The sequence below is a fragment of the Pholis gunnellus genome (genome assembly GCF_910591455.1).
Source record: "Pholis gunnellus genome assembly, chromosome: 9".
Lineage (NCBI taxonomy): Eukaryota > Metazoa > Chordata > Actinopteri > Perciformes > Pholidae > Pholis > Pholis gunnellus.
The window spans coordinates 5,870,947-5,895,787 of NC_136535.1; the positions used below are offsets into that span (position 1 = coordinate 5,870,947).

A 24,841-nucleotide genomic window follows, 5' to 3' on the forward strand; every position below is an offset into this window, starting at 1 on the left:
TTTATGGCGGCTTCCACCGTTTCCACCGTGGTGGGCAGCTCCACGTGGGCGAGGGCCGACTCCTGGAAAATGAAGACGTATAACAGTGAGGTGGTTTCCTGGTCTATGAGCTGACTAAGTGAAGTCAGGGAATATGTAGAAAAGTAAAGAGGCCTCAATAAAATAAAATAAATGTCTGAAGAGCATCGAATGGATGAGAGTGCTTCTTGAAATTGAAGCCTGATATTTCATGATTTCAAAAAAATCATATGAGCAACAATCAGTTTTACTCTTTACATTGTCGATCAGTTGATCAAAAAGAAAAAAAATATTGTCAACTAATTTGATAATCCATTAATCAGTCACAGTCGAATCATCGCAGTGGCGGAAAAATGCGGTAATGAAACAACGGATCATTCCATTCAGGCTATAAGGGGGTGTTGAATGTCTGATTATACATAGAATATATATATATAGCCTATTTTGATTTAAATATCAGTCTGTTTATAATGCTGTTCATCAAAATTCGAAAAAAACTCATGTGCTTTCAATCAATCTCCTTAGTGTGAGTGAATACATCCACATGGAGGCACACACTTGCCACCAGGCTAAATATCACAAAGGCTAAATAACAACAACATAAGGCTGCTGTTTCAAAATCAAAGAAAACATAAGACCGTCGCACAATCATCTAAATATAGTGCTACACTGTACACACACACACACACAACACACAAAAACAATGCTGTCCATTGTTGTGAAACACAAGCTCAGCGCTTGTCACATGTATCTCAGCAAATAGTGTTGTTGTTCTTACTACTTTTCCATATAACGCTTAAACAGACAGCGGTGAGCAAAATAAACTACCACATCATTTGGCGATCAGTCGACTGTAGGCAAGACTGACTATGTCAATTCTTAGTCAGGATCACTTTTGTGATTTTTCTGTTAAATTGTGTGGGTACGTTTTTCACACTGTTCAGTCATATATTAGACTGAAAGATGAATCAATTAGTTTATTAAATAATTGTGAAAAACTTACATTTTGTTCCATGTTACATATTAAAAAATGTAAGAAAAACTACTCAAACGAACCGTATCATTACAGATGTGCTATGGGGCCTCTGGACGCAGAGAAGGTCAAATGAAATTGAGGAGGAAACAACAGAGAGGCAGACATCTTTGATACTTATTCAAGAAGAAATGCTGCTCTCTCTGAATCAAACCCCCGGGCTAATGAGGAGAGCTGGTCCCTGGTAAAGATCTTTCATCAAGCCATAAGGCACGTTCCAGCCAGCACACACACACACACACACACACACACACACACACACACATAAACACACGTATAGACATACGCGCACACACAAGAGTCGAAGGCAGCTCTGCCTGTGACATTTAAGATTAGAAAAAAAATAGAGATAATCTGATATAATTTTTCCTTCCCGATACCTAAACTTAAATTTCGGCTGACACAGCTGTGTGTGTGTGTGTGTGTGTGTGTGTGTGTGTGTGTGTGTGTGTGTGTGTGTGTGCGCGCACACTATACTACTAACCCTGTATGGATGTGATATGATTGCTATAACAGTTGTATGGCTTAGCTCTCAGTTTAAACCCTACAGAAAATGAATACTATAGAAGTTTCTCTTATTATCTAGTTTGACCGATCTTCCTGTAAAATATTGACAAATTGCGGACATTTCGTTAGCTATGTCTAACGTTACCCTCTCCGATAGCTACTGCACATGAGCAACGCTCAACTGATATGGAAAAAGAAACGAGATGGCTCACTCCTTAGTGACTTCCATCATCGATTTCAGACGCAGCGATCGTTTTTTTGTTCGGAGCCGAAGATGGAAGTAGCCAACGAGTGAGCCATCCAGACGCTTCTCTGTTGAGAGTTGCACACGCTCAGTAGCGATTTGGCAGGATGTACGGATCAGGTTGTGAGTGACACGCGTTGTTGTTGGTCCTGTGTAGCGTAAATTGTCTGATAAATTATATGATAACGAGATATTGGATCGGCGCATAGACACGCATACTCGCCGATAGCCGATCCAGCATTTTAGGTTGTATCAGAGGCATTTACGATACTGGTCTCGTTATGGGAACAACTCCAGAAGAAACAAACCTCAATGCACGTGATACGAAGATTAAATGAAAGAGAAACTTCACCTAAAAGGTGCAATGTGAACACTGCAACATAAAAGCACATCATACTGCAAGTTGCATACACCAGTTGTCTGTTAAGCGGAATTTAACGGAACTTCTCTAATATTGCAAACAAATAGTTGAGCTATTTAAGTTTCGCTAGAAGCTTTGCTAATGAGTTCATTACATACAAACCCAGTTAACAACAAATAGCAAATCATGCAGAGCGATGGATGGCTTTTTCACGTCGCCTGGCGTTGGTCATATTTCAGATATTTCATTTTTGAACCAGAGGTTTTGGACTGACAGAACAACGTACGTAGAACTGCTGAAGAAGAGCTGTCTGGAGAGACGCTCCTCGTAAACTCCCAACACCTGCTCGGTGTTTGCTTGTCTCACCTGGTTGTTGAGGAAGGATTCGGCCTGTTTGACATCTCGCAGGAAGAGGTGGAAGATGTGAGCCTGGACCAGAACATCTCTCCGGCTCTCCCACATCTCCAGGAGTTTGTTCCAGCCGACATCGAGCTTCTGGAGCCACTGCTGCAGGGCGGCCTGAGGGAGGGGAGCCTCCTCGGACTCCAGCAGCTCGTTCATGGCCTGCAGGCGCTCGTAGTCCTCCTCGTACCTGCACAGAAAAACGACAGAGACCATGACACATGATGTCATGGTTAAGAAGGAAGATATGTTAAAAAAAATCATGAATGAGCCTTTGATTGCCCCGGCGACCCACCGTCCGATCTCCTCCTTCAGGGCCGCATGTTTGTTGATGAGTTTCTCCGCCTCTTCCAGGTCGTTGGGAAGCTGGTCTGAGGCGGCGGCCGTCTGCGTCTGGACCAACCAGGTGAGGAAAGAGTCCAGGTCCTGACAGTTGGGGAGAGGAACACGATTTACATTGAATCCATTCTATTCTTGGTTTGCAGCACAAAAGCTTGTGCGGACGGACAAAATATACTTCATCACATCATCGCCATACGAATGGTTTTCTGTATGTAAAAATGACATCCATCTAAAACATCCAATCCATCCAAGACCATTCCATCCCATCCACCATCCATCCATTCATCATACCATCCATTCCATCCATCTATTCATCATACCATCCGTCCATCCATCCAATCCCTTCCCACCATCCATCCAATCGCATCATCCATCCAATCAATCCCATCCCATCTCATCCACCCATCCATTGCAACTCTCTATCTATGAGGTGGAAATTTCCCGTAGAAGTCAACTGTTTGTGAGGTTGTGTTTGTGAATGCATGCATGTACTTGCTTGAAGCTGTTGCGAATTTGGAACTTGTTTCTTGTCAAATGTACTTCCTAAAATCAATTTCTCCAACGCATATTTCTCCATGTCTGTTGCTGTGGATCTAGAAATCCGGACTCCCATGCACCTCTTCTGGGAGGTTTCTCAACCGTTACAGAGGCAGAGGTGGTTTCTATTGCTCAACAGCACAAAATGACCAGAGCTTTATGTGTCTGCGTGGGTTACTGATCAATACCAGTGATGAACTTATTTTTGGAACAAGTGCTGAGATATTGTTTTGTCTCATAACAATAACTAACTCAAAGCAACAACGTGATTTTACATTGTTGAGCTCATTTGTTTAAAAAAATGTGATTAATTGGTAAAGTCAGCCACATGGCAGTATCAATGGGATGGAGTAAGATGCCGAGTCAGTCCCTATTCAGAAGGATCAGAGTGACGTATGAGCCGTCTCTCTGTGTACCTGTATGAAGCTCTGCAGCCTGCCGGCCACCATCAGCGAGTCCTCGCAGCCCTGCAGGGTGCGTTTCAGCTCCTCCCACTCCACGCTGATGCCATCAAACGGCACGAGAACGTCCATGGCCCGACCGGGGTGGGCGGTGGCCATGTGCTCCGCCTCCTCCTACATCACCAAACAGAGAGGGCGTTGTGGTGATTGTAGCCTTTGATGCTGCATAATGCAACCTGAGTACCAAATCATATCAACCTCCATATTTTGTATTTCTTTTGTGGTTCCTCACGCTCACTGATTTGGTGAAAATAATGTTATTTATTGTGCCCCTATCTATTACCTTTACTGATGCGTTCTATATTTCCTGTAGCACCAACAGTGGTTTGTTTGTAATAAATACAAAAAACATGGGAAAATAAACAGGTTACAAGGTTAACATTAACATTTAGCCTTTATGGCTGACAAGACTCGAAAAAGAGCAGTTTTTCTAATGTAAACTATCTAAAAATCACAGTGGAAACCTAAATGAATGTCTTCTTTTACCGTTGGTATAGTCAATGTATTTTTCCCATAATTCCCTACCTGTAGATGTAGGAGTTTGGGCTCCAGGACAGACAGGGCTCCCTCCATGGTGGAGAGGCGTCTCTGCAGAGCCATTACTCCTCCCAGGTCGCTGCCCATGTACTGAGTGGCGTCGATGGCTTTTCTCTTGTCCTGGATCTGGGACTTGATCTCGGCACACTCCAGCAGGTAGTTCTGCAGGCGTAGCATGGAGTCCAGCTGATCTTTTTTCTGCTCCACCAGCTCCACAATGCAGTTCCACCTGGTATGGACGGACAAGGACAAGAGTTAGGATGTGGTACTGAGAGGGAGAAATGTGCGACAGGGAAAATTCTTACATTTTACACAGAATGTCCTTTTCATTCCAAAAGAGATTTGTTTTAAGCTTGTACATTCACCCTCCAATGTTCAATAAGAAAGTCCTCCAAACCCCAAAACCCGCTGACAGGATTGAAAAGTATGTTTTCTTCAAAAACCACATTTCTATCTTTCCAAAGCTTAACTAATGTGATATTTCATCAAAAACACTTTACTCTACATGTTTCATTTAAAATGTCGCACCTTCAACAAAAACATTTGCTCCAACCGGTTCCTGTAAAAACATTTCATTCTGAGCTCCTTAGCACAACTTGGAAGCCCCGATTGATTCTGCTGAGACCAACAGTCATGTGACAAAATATCTGTGAAGCTTCAACTGAACAAAGAGCAGAGAGGACAAGAGAGGCTGTAAACATGTAGAATGTTCAATATACTGTATGTAGCACGTGGAGCCTCAAACACGTGGAAACATTTTGTATATATAAGTTCCATTGTTTTCTGATTTAGATTTTTTAAAAGAAATTATCAAAGAAATTCAACTTGTGTTCAAATTCAACTTTTTATGATCTATGGCCTTATAACTGCTATACTGTACAAAATATATGTTTGACTTCTCTCTACTTCTACCCATGATTTTGCCTTTTCCACAGATGGTAATCGATAAATGGACTGTACTTGTATAGCGCTTCTCTAGTCAAAGTGCTTTAACACTACATGTCGTCATTCACCCATTCACACCCATTCATACACTGATGACAGGGGCTACCATGCAAGGTGCCCACCTGCCCATCGGGACTCTAACAAACCATTCATGCCCACTTATACATTGCAGGCATTTGGGGTGAAGTGTCTTGCCCAAGGACACATCGACATGGACTAGCGGAGCAGGGGAACGAACCTTCCATCCTCTGATTGAAGGACGACCCTGCTCCACCACTGAGCCACAGATACACACTTATATATATCGCAGTAATAACGAGGCCATGGAGATGAAAATGTGACAGAACGCCCCGAAACTGCTTTGTGTTCAGAGGGGTAAGGCAGGATTTATTTTCTTCCTGGCCTCTGACACTAATAAGGTTTGAAAAAGGATGACCTGCAAGACGACCAGGCTTATTATTCCATGCGCTCCATTGTTCCAGGTCAAAAGATCTACTGCAAAAATACTGCATCAACCGAAAAATATTTGACTGATTGGTTTTAAACCAGAGGCATATCTCTTGTATTGTTAGATTTGGCTTCTGTTATGAAAAAGCTAAAAATCTTTAACATGAAACATGAATCGTGACCTTGAGAAGAGCCAAGCTGCAGAATCAGGAAAAGACTAATTTCCATGTTGACCTGATATGATTCCTGTGAGACGGTGGATTCGGTTTGCTCTCTGCCCGGGCCCTGTCTGCTCACCATATCGTCAGACAATATGTTCTCCTGATCCTGCTCCAGACCAGCAGGTCTCAGTACACAACCTATTCAGCCAAGACACGCGCGCACACACACACGCAGAGACCCTTGTGACTGTAATGAGGTAATGACAGAGCGCTCTGCGGGCAGGCAGGAAATCAGCTCGGTGACACTGACCTCAGAGCTGCTAAAGTCGCCTTAAAGATGCAACGCGTTGGTGCTGATTGTTGGGGTGTGTGTGTGTGTGTGTGACGGGGGTTGCTGCTTCACTCAAATGAAACTTTACATGTGTATGTGTGTATACAGGGAAGCAGTGGTGGATACGCTTACCCACACTTCACACACAGAAGGATTAGTTTTATGTATTCATATATGAAATAAAGGGTAACCATGAATGTATGCTTACGTAAATGTTGATGATTTGAGGAAAAAATACTAATTATAAAATTGTAATAGTAGTAATATTGTAATAATACTGTACTAACTGTAAATGTGAAGACGAAGGAGGAAACTGACTATCCTGAAGTAGATAAATTACATAACGATGTGCTCTACGGGGTGAAAATATTAAACTAATGGGAAATATAGTTACTGGTGTTTCATTGTGAATTTACACACAATAACCCCAGTGATGTACACAGTGTTCATGTCTAAAGCGCAGCACAGACATTATGCAGTCAGGGCCCTAAAACTGCAACAAAATTTGAATGACTAATACCAGAACGTGAACGAGATTTGTGCTTTATTTTTTATTTTTTTGTCTTTTGATCTCGGCCGGCCTCGTCTTGACTGAGGCAGCACAGATGGTCGCCCCGAGACTAACGCCATGAGCCAAGGTCACAAGACTCGTAGACACCCGGCCGGCTGTGAATGTGGCTGAGACGGATAAAACAGCCACTCCGGTCGCAGGGCCGACCTGGCCGGATGTCAGCGTGAATAACGGTGCGAGGGAGAGAGAGAGAGAGAGAGAGACATTGGTGCAGCAGACAGTTAGAAGTTATGCTATTTTACATTCATATCTCAGGCACTGAACTCGTACTCAATTGTCAAAAAGGCACACACACACACACACACAAAAAAAAATTACCTTGCAAACAAAAATAATTTCGAGAGTATGAATTCCCCTGAATAGGTACACAACCCCACGAAATGTCTCTCCCTCACATCTCTCTCTTTTCTTGTCAGTCAGCCTCCCCCTCCTCCCCCCTCCCCGGAGTAAATAGGACAGCCATACAAGAGAGGCTGCTCTCCGCATACTGTACATTATAGATGTAAACATTATGAAATACATTTCTGGATAGAAGTTTGGAAGACTTTAATCTACGGAAACTTGTCCTTCGCCATATACTCTCTTCTCTGTAAGTGTTTCAGTGGCTTGGCATCAATCACTCAGGTCTATTTATATAGAGGTCTATAAACAATGTGCTTCAAATTAAAAACTAAAAATAGGCAAAGATCATGCATGAGAAAAACATGGTTAGAAGGTATCACATATATAAAAACACAAGATCAAAAAATTCAAGGTAAGACGTATTAAAATAATAGGATGGTATTTTTATTATTATTATTCAAATACAACTTTAAGCCGTTAACCACACACTTTAAACCTAAAAGCTTGCAGACAAACACAAATAAAATATGGTGTTGGTGTTTGTGTGGTAGAGAGTAGGACAATAATGATTGAAGGCACCATGAGCTGATTTAGAATCAGCTTGAGGTGTAGAGTGAGGAGAGCTCTAAAGCATCTGTCCGCTGTGCATTCAGTGAGCATGTCAACGACACAGGAAGCCAATGCAGCATTAAGAAGTCAAGTTGCAGATACTTTCTTTCAGTGCACATTCCTTTTGGGGCCCCGAGCATTTAGTACTTGGCAGAACACCACAGACAACAAACCGATTGGTATCTCTTTTAGAATTCTAGCGTAGCGGCATTTAAACAGATAACAAACGAAAATGTCTGAAACCAGAGGCGCCACAACAAAGCAAGTGGAAGGACACGATTAACGAAGTCTCTAAAATGGAGATAAGAAATCAGAGGATTCGGACCCTCTCTAAACTGTATGATGTGACATGGGAGAGGATAAAGGAAACAAACATGATACAAAAATAAAACTACATAGTGAAGAAAATCAAAGCTATAGGTGTAACTATTTTGCTTTTGTCTGTTTTTGAAATGCTGTGATGGTGGGGTGAAGTTAGAGGGATATACAGTAGCTGTTAAAGTCGTTTTTGTTACTTATCTTTTTTTATCCTCTTCTTTTTCTGGGAACTACAGTAAAGGGTCACAATTCAACAAATAAAGAGTTTAAAAAAGAGCTAAACCAATAAATATAATATAATTTAAAAAATGTTGTTTTCCTGGGAGCCAGTGACGAGAAGTTAAAACAGGAGTGATGTGTTCAAACTTTTTGTTTTTGTTCATACACCTGCTATGCCAGTCCAGCAAAAAGTGCACTACAGTCATCTGACCTACTGGAAATAAAAAGGCCGTCTTGGAAATATTAGATATGGATTCTGGAGGTTAAGATCCAACATCCATCTATTAACAATCACTTGTAGTTACTGGCTCGCGACTGAAATAAAGGTTTCTGTTATTACTGATCTGATGGCAAAAGTCTCTGCTTTGTAGTTCCACACAGTCTGTGTTAGTGAGCGAGCACAGACACAGCCAGCGGATTAGTATTAGTGTATTAATGCATATTATTATGCTGCTGTCTGTATCGGGTTAGAGGTTGTAGCTCAGTATTACAGTGTGACGCTTTGTTGACATTTTCATAATAATAGCATTTGCTGTAATATGATGAGTTAATAATACAACCAATACAATAATCTAATATTTAACTTTAATAATTCAAATTACTGTCATATTGATATGTATTTTATTTCATTTTTCTAGGTTTTATCTTCCTCTGCATTGTGTTTAAATGAAGATCTAATGTATTTCTGTGCCTCCTCTCTGTTTGAACAGTGCTTTACAAATGCACGTATCCTGATAGTAGGATTTGTAACAGGCGTATTGGGTGAGTAATGCTTTTAGAAAAAGAAATTGGGTTATTATGAATATGTTGAAATTCTGAAGCAATCAATCAATCAATCAATCAGAAATCAAAGAATCAAATGTGCTGACAAAAAAAAGAAAAGAAATTCCAATATATGTGGCTGTTGCAGGACAGTGAGCGGCGACCTGGATGTCTACCTCATAGAATATATAAGAACTGGACGTCGTCGTCGTCGTGACGTCAACCACTGCCTTGTGGAACGCCATTTTGAAGCCTCGAGTTTGGCGTTTTGGCCGTCACCATCTCGGATTACGGCCATGGCCATAGTGGTTATTTGCAACCAGTGAACGTAAGTGACCATAATTGAACTATGGAAGAGTGACGTAGAGACGTTTTATACGGCTCTGGTAGCGATAGCAACCTGTCAATCACAAGGTAGCCCCGCCCTAAAGCATACCCTGCTTTATGGTCTGTTTTATTCTAATTGGGACATAATTTACTAAAGGAACATCATGCTGTATTGAAGAAGACTTGAAACTAGAGATTGAGACCATAAACTCATGTTTACAATGTTTACTGAGGTAATAAATCAAGAGAGAAGTAGAGTCATTTTCTCATAGACTTCTATACAACCAGAGGAGTCGCCCCCTGGTGGACATTAGAAAGAATGCAAGTTTCAGGCACTTCCACTTTGGCTTCACTTTTCAAAACCAGAGATTGCAGCCTGGTCTACGTAGAGGCCTTCCGTGCGCTCATTGCGCGTCATTAGAGTCTTCCACAGTACTAACAATAGCCATGTTTGTTGTTTACATTCAGTATGATATTTTCGAGGGACGGGCTATCAGTGTTGCCAACTTTCTTGTTAAACTTAGCAAATTTTGGAGCTAGCGCTGCTAGCTACTTTCATTGGAAAAGCGTTATTGAATAAACGTTAATGTTAGGAGAAGTACAAGTCAGTCTGTTTTTCGTACCGTGAGTTGAGGTGATCCTGACAACCTCTGACCTCTGTAGAGGACGGATGACCTCCATCCAGGAGCTGCTGAACTATCTGGTTAACATCCAGGATCCTTCCCATCAGGCTGTTCATCTCCTGGTCCAGGCTCTCAAACCTACAACATAGGGCATTGTGGGATACGACAGGACAAGTTAGTGGGTTAAGAGTTTTTTTCACTGACTAAAAACGTCAAGCTCTTTGATTTAAACAACCCGGCTGAGCTTCTATTTTGCTGCCCCAGCGACCAAACCTTCCACCTGCCCTGCCTCACCTGTGCGCCACCATCTCCACGTCCTCCAGTCTCTCTGGGATCTCCATCTTGTCCAGCCACTGCTCCTTCTCGTCAATCCACAGCTCGCAGGCGTTGACCTCGCTGAACATGCGGTAGACGGCGAGGGCGTCGTGAAGCCACTGCTGTCGGAGCACCGCCACCTCGGCCACCTCGGTGTACAGCTGCTCCACCTCTCCCATGCGCACCTGCACCTCCTTCAGAGAGAGGAGAGGGGAGAAGACAGGAGAGGGGACAAAGAAGGGGACAAAGAAAAGATGTAGAGGGACACGCAAAATACTTCACATGAAAAAAGTGACACGTCCTTTCCCCGCTCACCTCCTGTTCACGGTACTGCAGAGACAGCACCACCATGTGTTTGCGCAGCGCCACCACATGCATACGATGTTTGTCAACGGCCTCGCTGACCCCCCGGTGCTTCTTCAGAAGGGACTGGGTGGAGTACTCGTCGTGTCCAAAGTCCTCGCTGGAGACCAGGCGGTAGGCGTCCTGCAGCCACGCCACCAGGTCGTCCGTCTCCGTGGAGAACTGGAAAAAGGTGAGCGCCTCCTGCAGGTGGCCGAGACGCTGCGCGGCCTGGTCCTCCAGCCTCTTCCACTCGCCCTTCACCTCCATGATGCGCTCCTGGATGCCCGCCGTGCCAAAGCTCTTCTCACTCAGGATCTGCTTTCCTCGCTTCATGGTGTTCTGGAGGAGCATAGGATAGGATGGAGGAATAAAACCCTTACTTCAAATTATTTTCACTCCGCATGCAGTAAGGTGGGTCTTCTAATAAGCAGGGTCTTCAACGCTGTCTTCAAATTGATATGTAATATCTTGGAGGGACCAAAACGTTTTGTAACGCTGCCTGCATATAGCCTGGCCCTGTGCGATCGCACCAAACCTTTCCAAAATACCAATAGGACTTTGGAGTAACTGGCACTTGACACATGTACATAATCCAACATTATCATCATCATAATCAACGTGATGTCATCTAAATCTGACATACCAGCCGCCACATGCAGGAACATTGTCATCTCTGGATGCTTTACTCATATTGATCTTTAACTGTCGTCAACATTGTTATGTTTGGTCTTCTACATTATCCCGCTTCTTAACGGACGGCCAACTGACCAGCAATATTACATTCAAACGGTAACGTGGTGTTTCACATCAAGTACGAGTTCACAAGCAAGAATGAAATAAATACAATATTCAAACTGTGAACCAGTCAGATTCTAGGAATGAAAATGTACAAAACAAGTGCAGAGGTGATATAACAACTGTATTTGTATTGTTCAAAATTATTTTAGTAAGTTAAAAGGGACAGTTTGGATGTTTTGAAGTGGCTTTTGAAGGGTTGCATGAGGTACTCGTCTGTAGTCAGTGTATTACCTACAGTAGATGGAGTTTAGAGAAACAGACAGGAGTACCAGCACGTGAGCAAAGCAATGCACTACTGTGGACGGATATTTAGAATACTTGAAGTTTTTATCTATGCTTTCTTCAAAGTGACCAGACTCTTTTGACAAAAACAGCAATTCTACCTCGCAGAACACGGTGAGTTAGTTTTGTTGTGTTATTGTGTGATTTTGGTTATTTAAAAGGGTTAACGATTTCACATTCACGAAATGCAGCAAAGTCACACGATAACACAAACAAACTAATCGATGGAGGCAGCGGTAGACCCGCGTGTTCTGCAAAGCAAATACAATTGTTTGTCTGGCGGCTTTAAAGGGAGCATCGATGGATGTCACGGCTTCAGCTCACCTTTGGAAAAAGCTGCCTCACAGCGAGGTAAAGTGGTGGAAATATTCTAAATATAGCGTACACTTTTTTATTTAGGTGGGCCTTTTTCAGGTGTCTAAGATACATTTTGCTGCTGCCCCCGTCCCCCCGTCTTGCAGTCTGTTTCTCCAAACTGTGGGCGTGTCGACCCCTATCTACTGTAGTTAATACACCGACTATGGAGAAATACCACTCACAACCCCACTACAAAATATCCAAAATATCCCTTTAAGTTGATTTTTTTTTGGTAGGTGAGCTCAAAAGCAGTTTATAAATGAATAAATTCACTGAAGTACATGAAGTTCAGAGCTGAAACTCCAGGTTCTGTGGGTACTCCAGGTGCTCATTCTCACACACATACAGACAAACACACAGACGCGCATACACACCTGCAGCAGCGACCGGTGAGCCAGCAGTTCTCCAGCCAGGTTCTTGTGTTTTTGTAGTAACTTCAGCACACTGCTCAGGTCCTTCCCATAACCCTGAGCTCCCAGGATGGAGCTCTTCTCCCTGATCCAGGCCTCCGACTCCTCCAGCTCCTAACAGGAGAACGAGATGCACATTTTAACATTCAAACAAAGAAAATATTCTTTAAAAAAACGGATATAATCAATGAAAACATAAAACGGAAGAGTGGGAAAAAGAAAAAAGAAAAAGAAAACAACAAAAAACAGATAAGGAACAACTATGTAAAGGATCCGTCCTCCCTGTAGAGCCTAAAGTCGTCTAACACTGATCCCAGGCTGATTCTGAGAGCCTCCCAAAAAAAGCAGAAGGGGAATCAGCCAAATGAATCAGTAATGTGATGTAATTAGTGATTCAACAGTGTGAACCAATGACTCTTTGGACAAAGAAATCTGCTATTCTCATTATACGCTCATTACTTTCATAGTTCGTTCTGAAAGCTGACTCACTAACACTAATAACTCGTTCATCACCTCTGTGTGAGTGACTGTGTGAGTGACGGACAGCTTAGACACACACTCCACACATTAGTTCAGAATAACTAATGGCATTATAATGTGTACCTTCTCTCCCGGTCTACAAGAGAGACAGCTGTGTTATTCCTTAACACTGTAGCATAGATATGCTGTAACACACACACAAAGGTCCTCACTGCACTGCACAATATGTTGTTCTTGTGCAAAAGGAGCCAAAACCACAGCGTAGTTATTATTACTTCAGTAGATATTTAGTTTGATTTCTCCACTAATTAGCCAGCCACAGGTATGAAAATATTGTTAACTAAAGTTATAATAAATTAAAGGTAGAGTGAGTAGGATTCCCCTCAAAAACAATGCAAAGGAAACTTTGAAGCAGGTTTGATTTGATGAAGATGAATTCATTTGGAAGTCCAAACACAAAGACCGACGCCCCCTTCTAACGTCTTTAGTTGTTTTACACTTGAAGGTGGAGTGTTGTGCAGTCACATTCAGAGAGATTGTTTGCATACGGGGATAACGGTGCACATTTTCAGTCTCTACTGGAGGGCATTCGTGGTGTTGCACTCGTTTGTGCACACGGAAAATATACAGACATTTTGGTGGAAAGAATGATAGCATGAAAGAGTTCAGTTTTCCACAACCGTTTGAAGCATCCAACAACTTCAGACGGGGTTCACTGGGCCCCTTAAGTTGCTCAGAGCAATCAACGCGACATTATCCCGTCGCCCCGCTCTACCTGAAAGAAGGCCCACAGTTGTCTCGACTCCTCCAGCTCATCGCGCCTCTTAGCTGCCAGTTGTTTCAGCTCCTCCAGACAGGTAGAGACGTGGTTGACACGGTTACAGATCACCTGTGGGTCGCACGGTTGGTAACCTGGGGAAACAATGAAATGAGAGTTAATGACCGTGAAAATCCCAAAATGGATACGTGACTTCCTTCATTACAGTCGTGTTCTCTCTTAAATATTGCTTTCCTAACTTTGTAAAACTAAATGTAACTAATAAATACATAGATATAAATACACTGACATTTTTTTTATTCCAAAATAATGGCATTCGATACCAGATCTGCATATTGTCACTCATACCCGATACAGCTAAGTGAGTCAGTATCGGACCGATATCAGCATCAGTACAAGTAACGGTGCATCTCTAGTTATTGTGCAACATGCTGTAGCTCTTATCAATACATAAGGCCTTTGTACCAAAATGTGCATCAAATCTAATAACTGCTTTTCTAAACGTTCTGATTATCGGCCTATTAAAACACATTAAATAAACATAAATTAAAAAAAAAACTACAAAAACCTTTTCAATTCAATTAGTATCCTGCATCCTGCAGTCAAATTAGGTCTGCCGCGATAAGACGGCCGAACCGATGACGTCAACGCTGAAAATGCATCGACATCAATATTCTAAAAACCTTTTGTCCTTGGAGCTGCTACGTATATTCATCTGCCTGCTACTGTAGAAAGTGTTCAGCATTATAAAATGACACAGCCTACAAAATAAAATAAACTTAAATTAATTCAAATATTAATTATTAAAATGATTGTTTAGACAAATCAATAGGTAAATCAATAGAGAATCAGTCGATGGAGGCGGCCCTAAGTCAAATGCTTGTATACTTATGACACTGTTTACAAACCGGAACTCTCAGTACAACGCGACTCTCCTCAGATCGTTCCCTGAAGTTGATTCGAACCAGATCAATTAAAAACTGCATTTCTATTCATGCCAGCTCTCATCACAGGCAATAGTAACGAAAGACCCTGAAACTTTGCTCAGACTTTTACTTTCATATGAAGCTGGAGACAGATGTGTGTGTGTGTGTGTGTGTGTGTGTGTGTATATACCTTCTATAGTGGTGAATTTGAGTGCGGCGGTGTTGAGCGTCTCGACCCGCTCGGCCTGCACTGCAATGTCGGCTTCCTGCAGACTGTGTTTCTGCAGCAGGTCGTCCACCTCCAGGAGATGCTTCCCAAAGTCCTTGGACAGAAGCTGGACCTGAGACGACGACAGGGAACATGTGTGATGTTATAATACATCAGGATGTCTTCATTTGTTACTAGTTTCATTTTGACTCCCCCCCCCCCCTATTCTGTCCTACTATATTACTATATTATGTCTTAATTTCTCTTGATAAATCATAAACAGCTCTGTCATTCTTCATGTCCACGATTTCTTTCTTTGTCCAACTACTGAATCTAATGGAGTGTCTTTCTCATTCTCTCTCTCTCTCTCTCTCACACAGCCTGCATTACCTGTGTGTCCTCCATCCAGTCGATCATGTAGACCATGTCCTGGAACGTCTTCTGCAGGGCCAGGTTCTTCTCCAGCCGGGTCCTCCTCCCAGCCACCAGCTCCTTCAGCAGACTCCACTGGCCCAGGATGTTCTCCTTCCGGGCCAGGATACGCCGGATGTCGTAGTATCCTTCTGCCTCTATCTCCGCCCCGAGTTCCACCACCACGCCGATTCGCTCTTCATACGAGGCGATGTCCGCCTCGATGGCCTCGTGTTTCTTCATGGCCGCCTCGACTGCTGGTAGGTCGTAGCCAAAATTGTCCTGTAGGCGACGAGAAGAACAAATCGAAAGAAAACGGTGTGTGAGACGCTCAAAGAAAGTGGGGAGACAAAGGGGGTGGAAGTGAAAAGAGAAAGTGAAGGAAGACTAATCTAATGAAGAATAACCACTGAATCAGAACCTTAACTTGCACACAGTAGTCCCGGACTTCACATGTATTAAAACACAGGTTGATTTTATAGGAATTCATCTGAATGGAACAATATTCTCTGTTGCAGGCCTGCTATGTAATTTAGACTGCTATAATAAGTCCATGATAAGTTATATCATGCACATTTTAATTCTAATCTCAGTAAAACATCCAGATCACATTAATATGCAAATGTTGTTTTCATTTCCGAAGTTAAACTTTAAAGATGTCTTCCAAGGCACTCTGAGTACTGAGTATAATAAAAAAGCCTCTGAAGCAGAGCGTCAAACTCTTCATGTAAATCCTTCTGCACAGTGGAGCTCAGACGTCCAAGTGAGGGGACAATAAGAGGAACTATGCAGTTCACACGTAGAGTTTAAAATGGATCTGTTATTTATTATTATGTCACTAATCACCTGCAATATTTGACTTTGCATCCATGCAAAAGGGGAAAACAGTGGGCATAATAGATTAAATATAATTTAGAAAGCTCATCTTTTCCCCCGATGCAGTCAAACCCTTTAGCGTATTGATCATTGAGTCTTCACAGGAAGAGGCCGCTGCATGAGGTCCCTACCTGCGATACGAGTCTCTGGTTCTCATTGAGCCAGGCTTGTCTCATCGTGGTTTTGTGGTCAAAGCACTGAGCCAGCAGCTCCAGCTTCTCCTGACGAATCAGCTCCTTGCGCAGAGACACGCCCCTCTCGTGTTCCGCCTTCTCTAGCCTCTCCCAGGCCTGGACAGTAAAATTACAAAAAAAAACAGTTAAATAGTGGTAATATCCTAGAAAAATAAAGCTAATGTAAAATATAACTGGTTAAACAGGCCAATGTAAGAATGTATGAAAACTTTGGACACTAAGTTTGACTGCAGGTTTTCTCTCAACTGTTTAAAGGAATCAATAACTTGTATCAGCTGTTCAGTAAAAGCTGAAATGCTGTGTATTTTAGAAAACCAGCACAGCTGGTGGATGTATATGAGGATGTATATGACCTTGTTGATGTCTGAGATGAGCTTCCCATCATGAGGCACGTAGGGTTTCTGGTTGTTGGCTCTGAGCTTGCTTTGGATGGTGAACAGAAGGACCTCGAGATTCCCCTTCTCCTGAAACCTGAGCGAGAAACAGAAAACTACAGTCAGCGATCCAGGTTCACAATACGCCGTCTTCTCTTTCGACAGTCGACTCTGGTCGAGAAAAACACAAAAGATTGAGGTCGATGGAAAGGTATTAAGGGCTCTTGTCAAATATGTCACCTATCTGCTGATTATTTCTTAATAAATCGATTGTTTCGCCTATTATTTGTCAGAAAACACAACAGTGAGAATTGTCCATTGTAATTCCAAGTTCAAGGTGATGTAGTCGGTACATTTTCAATGTATCGACTTACAGATTCATTTAAATGCGTTTGGAGCTGCAATCAGAGTAGGACACCACATTGCCAGTTGTATTTACAAGCAGCGTGTTAATGACTACCTACTCTACAGCAAAATGCATGAATGCATGAATGTAACATGCGTGAGTAGGCGTGCTATGTAAAAAGTCACTTAAATATCAAGATGCCATCTTAGAAATCTACAAAAACGTACTTGATGGGCTTCTCGATGGTGCAGTAGGTGGTGAAGGCCTGTAGCTGCTGCTGAACTCCGGTCAGAGAGTTGGCAAACTTCTGGTTGCTGATGACCGCGATGGTCTTTTCTATCCAGTCCAGCAGGTCGGAAGCCAGAGCCTCGTAGCGGTTGACGATCTTCTCCGCCTCAACGCAGTTCTCTAGGACCTGAGTCAGACAGACGGGGGGGGGGGGGGGGGGCACATTCAGAGACGAAGAATAGGGAGTCAGAGTTAAAAAAAAACGAGAGTTTGTTTGTATATTTCTCTCTCTCTTAAACGAACGACATGTAATGTTCTACCACAAAGGGTTTCTCGTCCTTCAATCAAAACAATAACAATAGACGGGGTGTGGTAACATCATGAAGGAGCGTGGGATCATGGGAGTTGTTGTCTTCACCACCGTTGCAGTTATCTTCTCCTGTTTAGGATTCCTTCAGTGTTCATCGTTCAGGATTATTATTTTTACCGAGAGATGAATCCTCATCCTCTCCAAAACAAATATAACTGTTGAAACATTTGAGATGATATAGGTGTATAGATATAGGTACAGAATAAAAAAATAAAATAACATAGATCTGGTCGTTTTAAGACATTTTGATAAGAAAAATTTACATGTGTTAACTTTAAGCCCCTGCACATTTTGATGATTTGTTAATTGAGAATTAACTAACAAACACTGTTGGCCCTTCACCTTATATTGAATGTCTATATGTGTGTGTGTGTGTATCTCCACATGTGTGCGACTTGTTACCTTGCCGACCCTCTTGCCCTCCACAATAAGAGCCTTCATCTTGGAGAAGTAGTGGTAGTAGGAGACCACATACGTGATGATGGACTTTTCGTCTGGGTTCTCCGTGTTCACATCTGAGACGGAGAGCAGAGGAGTTATGGTCTGCTTGACTTTAGGTGGAAGCACACGCTGACTATTTATCTCAGTGAGTAAAAAAAAGAAATACTTTCATGCCCCTATTTTGGGATATTGCTGTACGTGATTTGTGTCTGACTGATGACAAAACCAGTTGAGCATTCTCACCCTCGGGGTCCAGGAGTTTGGTGAGGCCCAGGTGCTGCTCGGCGATGTTGAAGGCTTGCTGGAGGTTGTGGGTTGCATTGGACCGCGTCAGCTTGTGGAACTCTATCAGGTCGGACCTGGAGGGCACAAGATGATGAAACAGAACTTGTCATGTTTATATGACACTAATCATGGAGACATGCTAGAAAAAACCCCCAAAAAAAGCAGCTACCTGTGTCTGTGTATGAGGGCGTTGAAGGCGAGGCCGTCTCTCCAGCAGGTGGTGAAGTTCTGGATGTTGACCTCAGGGTACCTAAACACGGAGAAATCCCTTTCTCACAACTTTGAAATGGAAACCGAGAAACGCTAACATACCGACTTGGCACGTGTACATAAGCGGTCATGAAATTCACAGTTGCAGCTTCCAGTCTCGAGTGTTTCTTTATTCTCCTGCTCACCCTGCGGTCTTCATCTGGCACCAGAGCAGCAGGGCGTCCTTGGCAGAGCGAGTTTCTCTGTTGTCCTCCGTCTCTATTTTGATCACCTGGATCTGAACAAGAACACAGCGAAGCAAACAGTTCAGTGATCGTGGACGAGACCTCCTGGCACTGACCCTGCTTTCTTTTTCAGTATTTTACCTGTTCGTTACTGAAGACTGAGTCAGATCTTTTTTTTGGTTTCTGTTGTATACGGCAATAACTATGCAGCTTCAAAAATAGACCACAAGCGGTGCTAAGATCCTTGACTCAATTGAAGTAAAGCAACCATTGCTAAGATTTGTCTAACTGCGACAAAGGTTGTCACCAGCTTGAGTCCTGCCCACAAAGGCTCTGATTGGCTCAGGAGCCACGAGAGCAACACCAGCCCTATTTGAATCACTTGTAAAAAAAATGTAATAAATAAAAAACTGAGATCAGGGCGGCAACTCAGACTCTGTCAAGAGCAGTATTCCTGAAACGGTATTCCTAAAACCTTGAAGGAACGCACACAGTGAGAGAGGCTGATCAGTAAAAACAGACAAGAGCAGTAAGAGCTGATCTCAGGGCATGAGGTGGCTGATGGAAGGTGACAGTGACAGCCATTCAGCCAATAGCGTCACAGTGACATGATCGAAGGTAATTGGGGACGTGACACCCTGGAATCAGCTGCTACCCGTGTCAACACTGCACGCACGCAGCCTTACGTATAACACACACACACACACACAAACTCAATGCCCATGCATGAACACACCTGCAACAAGATGAACACTACACGTGAACACAAATAGAGACCAGGTGAGGTTTTGGGATTATGCTAAAATCATTTATCCGTCTCTTTATCCTGAGACAATATCACAATGTGAAACCATTATATACTGGAATTTTACATTTGAATTAAGCCCGGGTATAGCTATCAGCTGTCAGGACTGAACGAGTTGGATCAGTGCATCCTGATATCAAATGAGTTTCTTTCTTTGCTGTCGACTTGTGCCAGATAAACCCAGAGGACATCTCACCAATAACACAACATCGACATATGAACCATTTCACGAAGATTAAATTAGTATATGCATTCAGTTTGAATCTGAATCTATATAGCCGGTCAAATATACAGTAAAGCTGCATCTATGTGTCTCATTGTAAACAGCAAGTGAGCCGGCAGTGTGTTAGGTAAGCAAACGCGCTCTCACACACACACACACACACACACACACACTGCAACACAAGGACATTCGGCCAAACATATACAACACTTTAATTGAAGTCACTGCAAATAATAACAGCCTGTTATTATTTGTGAATGGTTCTGTAAATACGTTAGGATTACCTCTTCCTTTGCCTGTCAATCCTCTCCCTTCTTTCCCCTCTCTCTCTCTCTCTCTCTCTCTCTCTCTCTCTCTCTCTCTCTCTCTCTCTCTCTCTCTCTTTCTGTCTCGCTCACTCTTTCTGCCTGCGTGCAGTTACTGCAGTGGTTCGGCCCTACCTGCTGACTGGACAAAGCAAACTCTCACTGTCGCCACAGAGGAAGGGAGGAAAGGGGAAAAAAGGGTGGAGATGAGGAGAGACAAAGTGCAAGATAACTGGGAGCCTCTCGGACGACCTTGGACAATTCTCCACCCTACTGACATTATACTTAGCACTTAAATGTTGCGGTTAAATGCAGCTATTGACCTTATAAACACGCCTTCAGATTTTGAATCAAGTCACAGATTCTGTTAGTATCACAGTTATGGAGAAAAAAATAAAACAATTGTACATAACGGTACAAATCCCAGGCCTGGATCACGAGCAAACTACAAAAACCACAGACAACAAAATGTACTTTAAAATTCAATGTGTACCATATCAGCCAGGTGTCCCACACTGTAAACAGAATGAGAACACTAATTCAGCACATTGTCTTAGTATGAAATAAATGTGATCAACTGTTTTTTTTACTATGAGACAAAAGTAAGGTTATTTAAACGTGACCAAAACAATTGAGCTTTTAGTTTCCTGTTTATTCTTCACATGACCAAATATGTTGATTTGGTACCCAAATAAATGTGCTTAACGTTCTTTGTGTGCTGTGCAGCTTAGTTTTTGTCATTATTTCATTCAGTGATAATTATTTTAATGTTCTGTTCAAACCCCAATATTGAATCTTTCAACATGCTCCCTTGCTATTATGTGTATTTTCTTTTTCATTTTGATTTCTTTATATTATTTCTATATAAACATTCTAAATGCCCGTCACCGGTTGGCGCAAAATAAAATGAAATCATGCAGGTTCAACAGAAACGTCTTCAGCTCAGACTGCAGCATCAACTAGCCCACCGCGAACAGACCAGATCCGGCTTCGCTTCCGCCTTCGACCTGCAGTCGGCGCGCCAGCGGGAGGAGGAGAGCTCAGCACCCGGCAGCAGCTTCTCCTCCTCCGGCCGGGAGCAGAGCTTCGCCGCGCTGCTCTGCCGGTCCAACAACGCCGACGCCACACTGCTGGAGACCCAGGCCGTGTTGCTGGGCCCGCTGGAGGGAAAGGAGGCATGGGAGAACCAGGACTGAGCGGGGTACACTGATTTCAATGTTTGTAACGTGTCTTTGAGAATTTTGAAAAGCGTTCTATAAATAAAATGTATTATTATTATTATTAATAGACCCTGCTGCAGTAAAATGAGAGGTTTGCTGAAGTGACTCTGGTGCTCGGAAACACGAACACTTTCATCCACAGGGACCGCTAAAATCAACACAAAATGAAAGTTATTTGTAGAAACTTTGAATAATGGCAGGTGTTTAAAGGCTGATATGATAATAAACAGTAAGAATTACAGTAACCTAAATGAGCCAAACGGACAGCAGTAAAGCAACTGCATGGCAACTGAAGAACCTGATTTCTACTTTAAAACTACTACAATGAACTTTCATTTTGTGTTGATTTTGGCTGTCTCTGAGGAAGTGTTTCCGAGCACCAGATTTCTTTTAGGAAACCTCTCATTTTACTGCAGCAGGGGTCTGAAAGGGCCTGCCCTCTCAGTCCTGGTTCTGGTTCTCTTTTGCCTCCCTTATCTCCAGCGGACCCAGCAATGCGGCTTGGGTCTCCAGCAGCGTGGTGTCGGTGCTGGCTCCCAGTGGAGACCTGCAGCGGAGGGGAGGCAGAGCGAGGGGAGGCAGAGCGAGGGGAGGCAGAGCGAGGGGAGGCGGAGCTCTGGTCCTGGCCTCTCCCCATCCCGCCAGAGCTGGTTGAACGCTGCAGTAAAGTGAGATCTTGGTCTGTCCGCGGTGGGCTGGTCGTTGCTGTAGGTCCTGCTAGAGTCTGAGCTGAAGGAGTTTCTGTTGAACCTGCGTGATTTCATGATTTTCAGTGTGGAATCCGACCCGAATAACTATATAGAAACAGCCAATCTTCTTGCTGATGGTCTCTTTTACTTATGCAAGTCATATAGAGGCATCAGTATAACATTGAGACTGCTTTCATAACCAGTAAAAACCATCGACTGGTGTTCAGTTCGTATCTGAAAGCTACACAATAACACAAACAAACTAACACGATCGAGGCAGCCGTAGATCAGCAACTATCGTGTTCTGGGAGGTCACACTTGTGTTTTTGTGGAAGGAGGGTTGTGGCTTTTAAGAGAGCAATATAACGGCTTCAGTTCCCTGTTAGAAAGGGCTATGTGACGGCACGGTAAAGAGGAGAAAATATTCTAAATAAAGCGTACACTGACATTTGATTTTGATTTCTTTCCCATTTGGAAAAAACGGAAAAGAACGACGATGGAGTGGACCTTTAACTAATGACCCAACGTGTCATTCAGATTAAACACTGAAACTTGACTTTGTACAATGCTGTTTGAGAAAATCTTGTTATCAAGGACAAAGGTTTTGTGATCCGACATGCACACTTCCATATCAATAATGCAAATCAAGGAACTCGGCTTAAACAGTGAACGTCATACAACATTCATCTCAACGTTTACACTGAAATTACAAGTCCGCTCATATTGCACACACAGAACATCCGTCGTCTACGCCTCGCCAGCCCGACTTGAAGAGGATCACTGAACACACTAAGACAGTCTGCTGGCGGTGCTGTTAAATGTGCTTTGTGGTCGGTCGCCGGGCCTAGCATGACAATACTGAGTCCCAGGAGACGGCTGCTCGGCGGCTCCTGCACCATGAATGTTACAGGAGGGTCTGAATAATGCTAAACAAGCATTTTGTGCCAAAGCCACGCTATAGTGCTGAAGTGTAAAAAACAGACTTCTGCTGTACTTACATGGCAGGAACTGATCCTGTATCACTGCTGCTAAGGCCTGGAAACCTGTGTGTGTGTGTGTGTGTGTGTGATACAATGTGCATGTCAAGTTAAGATGTGATGTAGTGTGTGTGTGTGTGTGTCCTTGTTGAAGAGCAGACTGGAAGGCGACTGGTACCTTCGAGGCCTCTAAGCCCTGAGTGACATTCAGGCTTTATCCACTAAACACCGCTGTCGCACACTGATGATGCGGCAGTTGTGACCCCCCCCCCCCCCCCCCCCCCCCCCTCCCAAAACAGAACCGCTGGCAGCTCGTCCTAAATGAAGCCACTGCTGATGACAGCATCCTTGTGCTCCAGTGGGTAGCACTGGAACGTGCGCCAGCATCACAGAGCACTTATGGAGGAGCTCCCTTTAAAGCCTCAGTATCCCACGGGAGGATTCAGTCACAGCGTCCATGTGACGCTGCTGATATCAGACCACTTTCAGGCTTCAATTGAACAAAATCTTGAAGATTTTCATGAAATCAAACCCTGCTGATTTCTCTCAGCAATAGCCATTTAATGTAACTACATTCTATGATTACCTCTCTGTATTTTGATAGTGGCAGAGTCCACTATTCCAAAGATGGATTCAAATAGCTTTCGCACACACGAGGGACTCAGTGATTAAATGAAAACCGAACTGAACGTTTCTTCCTGCCGCTGCTTCACATTGGCCTGGCTTTGGTGGTGAAGCGGTCACAAGACACAGAGGACTGTGATCGTCTAGACAAGACGTGCTCAGTTCCAGCTTCTTTTTTCTGGACTAAGGATCAGTTATAAAGGTTTCAGGGAGTAATACAACAACAAAGACCAGCCACAGCGAGCTGTGAGGTAAAAGGCTGCTCGCCTCTATGACTCCTCAGCAAGGTGACCAACTTGACAAGTTAGTGTGAAAAACCACTTGACCCGAGCACAGCATGAAGTCCAACCACGGTTGCAATAATGTCTGACAAACTACAACAGCCTGAGTTTATTTGATTGCACTGTAAACAGATGCACCAGCTGATATTCTGTCGTTTTTCTCAAGAAGTGTTTTCTATCCTTTCAACTGAACATTGGGTTTTGCCAAATCAACCAGCGAGAAATTGTATTTGAACAGTTACTAAAATCAGAGCTTCCTCTCTGTTTATATTGAAAACTGGTACCAAAGGTCATATATAACACTTCAGAAATCAGAGAAAACCCAAATGGTGTTTTTCTCATGGCCATAAGAAGTCTCTCAAACCTAACCACTACATCACGAGCTGTGATGAAGCGGTACTGAATCCTGACAGTACACGGGTGCTGTATATGGGTTTGTGTTTACCTGGAAGCGTAGGATGATGGTCCACATAAGGCCCAGGGTGAGACGGTGGTTGCCATCCACGATGTCGTGGGAACCCACATTTTCCAGGTGAACCCTCTGTTCTTTAAGGAACTGCAGGGCTTTGTCCACGTTCTCCAGGCAGTGGATCCGCATGCGACCCCGTGTAGGCCTTGGCTGGGGGGGGAATCACAGGGATTTGCTCAAAGACTTACGCAGCCATCAGTTTGGATTGTACTTGAGAGCTGAAGCTTTGAGGGTTTTTGGAAACAGCGGAAAGAATGAAATGTTCCGAAACAAGCTAGTGAGGTAGCTCGGTA

The 24,841-nt window shown here is 43.3% G+C and overlaps 1 protein-coding gene across 1 annotated transcript in view; it reads right to left on the reverse strand.

Annotated features, from left to right (window-relative positions):
• The window catches only part of sptbn4b (spectrin, beta, non-erythrocytic 4b), a gene marked incomplete at both ends in the record, with an annotated part of 61,670 nt that overhangs the window by 36,271 nt on the left and 558 nt on the right, over positions 1–24,841 (reverse strand). The window contains 20 exons of the mRNA XM_079165666.1: positions 1–62; positions 2,530–2,755; positions 2,861–2,991; positions 3,861–4,019; positions 4,431–4,671; positions 10,098–10,235; positions 10,392–10,606; positions 10,728–11,096; positions 12,569–12,718; positions 13,860–13,996; positions 14,979–15,129; positions 15,387–15,689; positions 16,415–16,573; positions 16,831–16,948; positions 17,425–17,612; positions 18,198–18,310; positions 18,480–18,595; positions 18,691–18,771; positions 18,917–19,008; positions 24,525–24,698. The exon at positions 1–62 is cut by the window's left edge and continues 141 nt beyond it. Of these exons, the coding sequence (XP_079021792.1) occupies positions 1–62; positions 2,530–2,755; positions 2,861–2,991; positions 3,861–4,019; positions 4,431–4,671; positions 10,098–10,235; positions 10,392–10,606; positions 10,728–11,096; positions 12,569–12,718; positions 13,860–13,996; positions 14,979–15,129; positions 15,387–15,689; positions 16,415–16,573; positions 16,831–16,948; positions 17,425–17,612; positions 18,198–18,310; positions 18,480–18,595; positions 18,691–18,771; positions 18,917–19,008; positions 24,525–24,698 (3,323 nt within the window). The remainder of the gene's footprint in view (positions 63–2,529; positions 2,756–2,860; positions 2,992–3,860; positions 4,020–4,430; positions 4,672–10,097; positions 10,236–10,391; positions 10,607–10,727; positions 11,097–12,568; positions 12,719–13,859; positions 13,997–14,978; positions 15,130–15,386; positions 15,690–16,414; positions 16,574–16,830; positions 16,949–17,424; positions 17,613–18,197; positions 18,311–18,479; positions 18,596–18,690; positions 18,772–18,916; positions 19,009–24,524; positions 24,699–24,841) is intronic.